A 5,510-nucleotide genomic window follows, 5' to 3' on the forward strand; every position below is an offset into this window, starting at 1 on the left:
CAGAATAATTGAGGCCATGCTGGAATCGTAGCTCAACCTAAAAGTTGTGTATTTCTTTGCTATTTTTGAAGGGTTGTGATTTATTTAGGAAAAAGTGCAAATGTCATGCATTTATATGTTACTTTGCAAAAGTCATACTACATTTAAGAAAAAAATGCAAATGTCGTACTTTTCTGTGTTACTTTCTAAAGGCTATGCTATATTTAAGAAAAAGTACAAATGTCGTATTTTTTTTTATATAATTAACACCTTTAAAAAAATAGCACCGTAGCAACCCAACATGATTGGTCAGAATTTACTAATTTATTATGTGAACTTGCATATATAATGTTAAGTTATGAATTTTTCTGGTTATAAGGGAGGTCACTTATAAGTTTTAATTTAAAAAGTTTCTCAAATAATTATTTTTTTTATTACAAGAGAGTAGCGGTGTAAATGGGTGGGTGTGGATTTTTTTACATAAATGGGTGGGTAACAAGTTTCTCGGGTGGTTTTTTCAAATAAAAAAAACCACACAAAATATATCTTAAGTGACAAAAAACCACCCATTAGTGGACTTGGTTTTTTCGGTCTCTGAATTTGACATAATAAATTCTCAAATATGAAAAATTAACAAATAAAAAATATCACAGTAAGACGATACATTATATTCGATACTTAAATAAGTTCATCAACATAAATTAAACATCATTTACGCCCAACAAATTAAAATATTGTCTCACAAAGTGAGATTAGGGGAGAACGAAAACGTTTATATATGAAGTGTGAAGCATAAATAATCATTTTAATTCTAGTGGGTGGGTCGAGCTCCGTTCAGTCTGAGTACCTAATTCTCTTGGGTGATTTTTTCAGCTTAAGAAACCACCCAAGTTTAATTTAGGGTACCCAAAACTCAGTTTTTTCGGTGGAGTAGGATCAAATTTTTTTTCGGTTTTTTCTAATTTCATTTACACCCATACAGGAGAGACTCGTACATAAGTACAACAAAATAAAATATCTAAAAGAGTAATCTCATTGTAAGATACGACCATGAAACAAAAAGAAATAAAGAGTCTAATCGAACATGAAATAAAAAGGAATAAATAACTTAAAATAGCATGGGTAATTGGGAGAATCGAACATGAAACACTTACTAGATTATTATGAAGGACATGCGACTACCGTATTTTGAATTTTTTCCAATTACTTCATTTTTTATTACGAGAGACTCATGTCAGTCTATTATAATGATAAAATAAAAATTATAGCATCCAATAAAGAACTACGCATATTTTTATATTGATCCAATTATTAAAATATTTTAATTATTAACTAAAAAAAGTATATATCACCGCGCCACACTCATTTTATAATTATACTTTAGGATGGGGCATTAACGTGGTCCAAAAACCTATGCAGCGTAAGGGGCAGGGCTGGGCCGCAACGGCTGAAGACGTGATTTAGGAGGATCTTCTTCTTCACCTCTCGCGAGCAGAAAGATTCATCAGATACTGTGTTTCTATCTCCCTCCATCTGTCTGCCTCTCTTCTCCACGCACAGACACAGTTTTAGAGAGAGAAAGAGAGAGATTTGGATATGGATAGAGAATAATGGCGAACCCCATTAAAAACGAAGGGTGCCTGAATCGAATCGAATCGAAAAGGGTGAGACAGAGAGACAAATATGAGAGAAACCCAAAAAGGATCACGAAATATCTGTGACTGACTGACTGACTGACTGACCTTCCTTCCCTCCCCCTTGATGATATCAATGACCTCTCTCTCTCTCTCTCTCTCTCTCTCTCTCTCTCTAAGAAGCTGGTGTTTTGTCTTACCTTTTTCACCTCAAATTCCAGAGACAGAACCCCACCCACCAAAATTCAATTCCCCTGTTTCTCCTCAGCCTTTTGTATAAATGGCGGATTCCATTCATACATCTCTTGTGAGCATGCAATTCTTGTTCTCCTCTTCTTCTTCTTCGTCTTCTTCTTCTCTTCTCCGTTAATTCAATATCTCCCTCCCCCCATTATTAACTACCCATCTCTGTCAGAGAATCCTATACTCTGTCCCCTCCGCATTCAATTCCATTTCAACCCCACCCATTTCGTATTCTGTCTATATAACACCAAGCAGACACCTCCCCCTCACTGCCTCCTACGTCTCCGTCTCTCACATTTCAACAACAAAAGGGTCGTTTGATTTGGTTCCTCGGACATGAACCTTGGAGGGAGCTTCGATGGTTCTTCTTCTTCCTCTTGCTCGTCGAGGTTGAACTCAAAGTCCGAGCACGGAGGAGACTCCCGGCCCCATATTCTGGCCGTGGACGACAACCTCCTCGACCGCAAGCTCATCGAGAAGCTCCTCCTCAACTCCTCCTGCAAAGGTGATGGTCTATCTCATCTCATCCTCTCTGTAGTTACACCTTCGAGAAACAACAGAGCATACATTCCGTTCGATTTTCCTGAGCTTGAGCGTCTCGTTCCGAACTATTGTGCTTGATCTTGACTTGCATGCAAGGAAATTGTCAGGATTACTGGGAAAGAATAAAACAAAAAAAAAAAAACCAGAATCGATTTTGAGCTTTGAGCTATGGCGTAGTAGTTCTCCATGCAAGTACAGAGAACCCTGCTTTGCCCAGATAAAAACACTAAAAGCAGGAAGGATAACGACGTCAGCGTATCAAGGAAACGGATAAGGATGGCTGAACATGTCTTGTTCTATATTTTTATATTTCTAACTATTTATATCACATATATTTTTATACAGAAACAAAACAAATCGGGTTCTCGTGACCCGGCTTTCGAGCCCACATGGTCCATTTGGGCTTGTATCAAAATGAGATCCTGAGCCTAGATCAAGAAAGCCCTAAACGACCTTAACCGTGGCCGCCAGACCGCCAGTCGGTCCGGTTGTACCTTACTTGGATTTTAGTAAGGAGAGAATCTGCAGCACTGACTTCACCAACTGAAAGTACACAGATATATATATATATATGTGTGTGTGTGTGTGTGTGTGTGTGTGGATTTAAGGCTGCCATTAATGGGGGAGATCCCGTGGCTGATTCTCTTCCCCTGCCGACGGCTACATTGTATTTATTCACTCTTCCATTTCAGCAACAGCTTCCCTTCCTTCCACTGTTGCAAACACTTTGGATGCTTCTCTTCCCCTGCTAGCATATCTGCAGGGCTGCATTTACTGGTTTGATGTTACAGTTACTTAATAGCCTCTCGGTTTTCGCATGCACATGAAAATGTGGGCTCGTGAATTTCATTGGGCACATATTAAATGCCGGTGGCCTGTCCTTCTCGACATCGATACATGTCCATCCATCCTTTAATTTTGTCATATGTACCGCAGAATTTGTATTCTATGTTTGGTTCAATTAGGTAGCTGTGAAGTGTCTCGAAAAATGTCATAACCTACCTGACCATCGGATATTGTGAAATTCATCCTGCAGTGACGACGGCAGAGAATGGGCTCAGAGCATTGGAGTTGCTGGGCTTGAGGGATGACCAGCCCAACTGTTCGGCAACGGTAAGCATTGTAGACAGCTGACTTGTACGCGATTTATGCAATACTCGAGATAGAACCCTGTGTTCTGCTTTGTTTCGCTCTCTGATTACGAGCTCTCTTTCAGGGTTCAAAGGTAAATATGATCATCACGGATTATTGCATGCCCGGAATGACAGGTTACGAGCTCCTAAAAAAGATCAAGGTAGTGACCATATGCAATTACTTTTCACTAAAACGCCCGACGCCATTTATACATGTTGAATCGATGTAATATGCTGATTGTGGAAATTTTCCTTTTGTCTTTATTTTGTATTGCAGGGTTCATCGATTCTAAAGGAGGTTCCAGTTGTAATCATGTCATCCGAGAACGTCCCAACTCGTATCAACAAGTAATTAGCGTCTCAAACCCATGACACTCATGCGAGCTTCCTCGACTCATAATTTTTCCTTGACACAACCTCTAATTGGTATTCGATTCCCAAGCAGGTGTTTGGAGGAGGGAGCTCAGATGTTCATACTGAAGCCTCTGAAGCAGTCGGATGTGAAGAAGCTGAGATGCCTCATCTACTGAACTTTAGAGGCTTAAAAGGGCCAAGATCTCCACAGTCCGAGATGAAAAAAACTTGAAGTTGTTAGTTAACCTTGAAAATGAGGTGAATTTAATGCAAATAACAAGATCCTGTCTAGATGTGAATGAATCTTCTAACATATGAAAATGTGAAGGTTTTCGCTTCCCTGCAGGAAAATCTCTCTCTTTCTCTCTTTGTTTTTTTTTTTTTTCCCTTTCTCTGTTGGGGGTATTGTCATCTATCTACTTTGTTAATGTACATATTGCTCAAGCAGCTAGCCATCTTCTTCTGCCTTCCTAACTTGCCATATGGGAGTTTTACCTCATACAGAACCATCCATCCCTTTCATTTAGTTCCATCGGATGTGATCTTAATTGATTACTATGGTTCCGTAACAGGAATCGGTCGGTTATGTAACAAGAATCACCTACTCGAATCACGGACTCCACTCAAAATTCCAGGAAAGAAATCTAGTCCGGGATGATGATTAATGCGGTTAAAGGTTGAAGGCACAGAGTATTCACATATTGATGAATGGAAGAAGCTGCAAAGCCAGAAAGCTAATTTTACACGATCCCATAGCTTGATGAGTACACTTTCTGGCAAGGAATTATTCAATCCAAAATGATGACTTAATCTTTCCTAAGAGTGGAAAAGAAAACAAATTGGGGGAATCAGTAGAAATGCCTGTGGTGGTGGTGGAGGTGCCGGCCCTCGTCCAATCCGAAGCACTGAATCACCGGATAACACGACACAAACAGGCACCTCCCGATCCCCTTCACCACAAAAGAGACCCCAAGACACGGGCAACAACAGCTTGACTGGGCCATGCTGCCGCGTGGTCGGCTCCTACCATGGTTCTGGTGGGAGTGCTGGAGGTGGTGGTGGTTGATGTCCTCCGGAACATTCTCGCTCTTCTTCTTCACCATGTCTGATCACTCTGACCGGGCAAGATCCAGTCCAGGACTCTGGAACCGAAACCGAGAACTCGGAAACAGGGTAAGGTATCACACAATGAATTGATGCTGCAAATATAAGCTTGGTGGGTGTTACAATGGGGACATGAGGACGAGGAGGAGCCAGTAAGAAGATTTAATTTAATAAGTAATGGGGAATTCGGGCGCCATAAGTTAATTAGGTTTAGTGGAGGGGTTGTTTGGCTTTGGCGAGAATATTCGGATGGAAAAAGGAGATTTTGAGTTTGTCTGATTAAGGAAGTTACAGCAATGAGATTAGAGAGAACAGATGGGGATTGTCTGAGGGGGCACTGTCTGTCTCAATCAGTTAACGCGTAGACGGCGCGTGCTTGGCTTGTTTGTTTTTGCTCAATCCTCCCCCCAACCAACCACTAATATACAATACAATACTACAAAAAAATTTTACCCAAAAAAACCAGAAAAGTTATGCAAAACACGCCAAATTTAAGGAATGTTGATTTTACCATATCTAC

General features: G+C 40.3%; 1 protein-coding gene across 1 annotated transcript; it reads left to right on the plus strand.

Moving 5' to 3' along the window:
• Positions 1-1,383: 1,383 nt before the first annotated feature.
• LOC116196856 (two-component response regulator ARR17-like) lies at positions 1,384-4,337 on the plus strand. The gene is made up of 5 exons (XM_031526769.1): positions 1,384-2,361; positions 3,436-3,512; positions 3,616-3,693; positions 3,810-3,880; positions 3,978-4,337. Exons 1-5 carry the CDS (start codon positions 2,193-2,195, stop codon positions 4,060-4,062), a joined length of 480 nt encoding a protein of 159 aa, XP_031382629.1. The 5' UTR covers positions 1,384-2,192; the 3' UTR covers positions 4,063-4,337.
• Positions 4,338-5,510: the final 1,173 nt, after the last annotated feature.

This window comes from Punica granatum, chromosome 2 (assembly GCF_007655135.1).
Source record: "Punica granatum isolate Tunisia-2019 chromosome 2, ASM765513v2, whole genome shotgun sequence".
Taxonomy (NCBI): Eukaryota; Viridiplantae; Streptophyta; class Magnoliopsida; order Myrtales; family Lythraceae; genus Punica; species Punica granatum.

Bases quoted from the DNA above. Each gene is read 5' to 3' on its own strand.
- LOC116196856 (XM_031526769.1), top strand. From the start codon at position 2,193: ATGAACCTTGGAGGGAGCTTCGATGGTTCTTCTTCTTCCTCTTGCTCG. The intron at 2,362-3,435 runs GTGATGGTCTAT...TTCATCCTGCAG, and splicing joins CCTCAACTCCTCCTGCAAAG to TGACGACGGCAGAGAATGGG. The intron at 3,513-3,615 runs GTAAGCATTGTA...GCTCTCTTTCAG, and splicing joins AGCCCAACTGTTCGGCAACG to GGTTCAAAGGTAAATATGAT.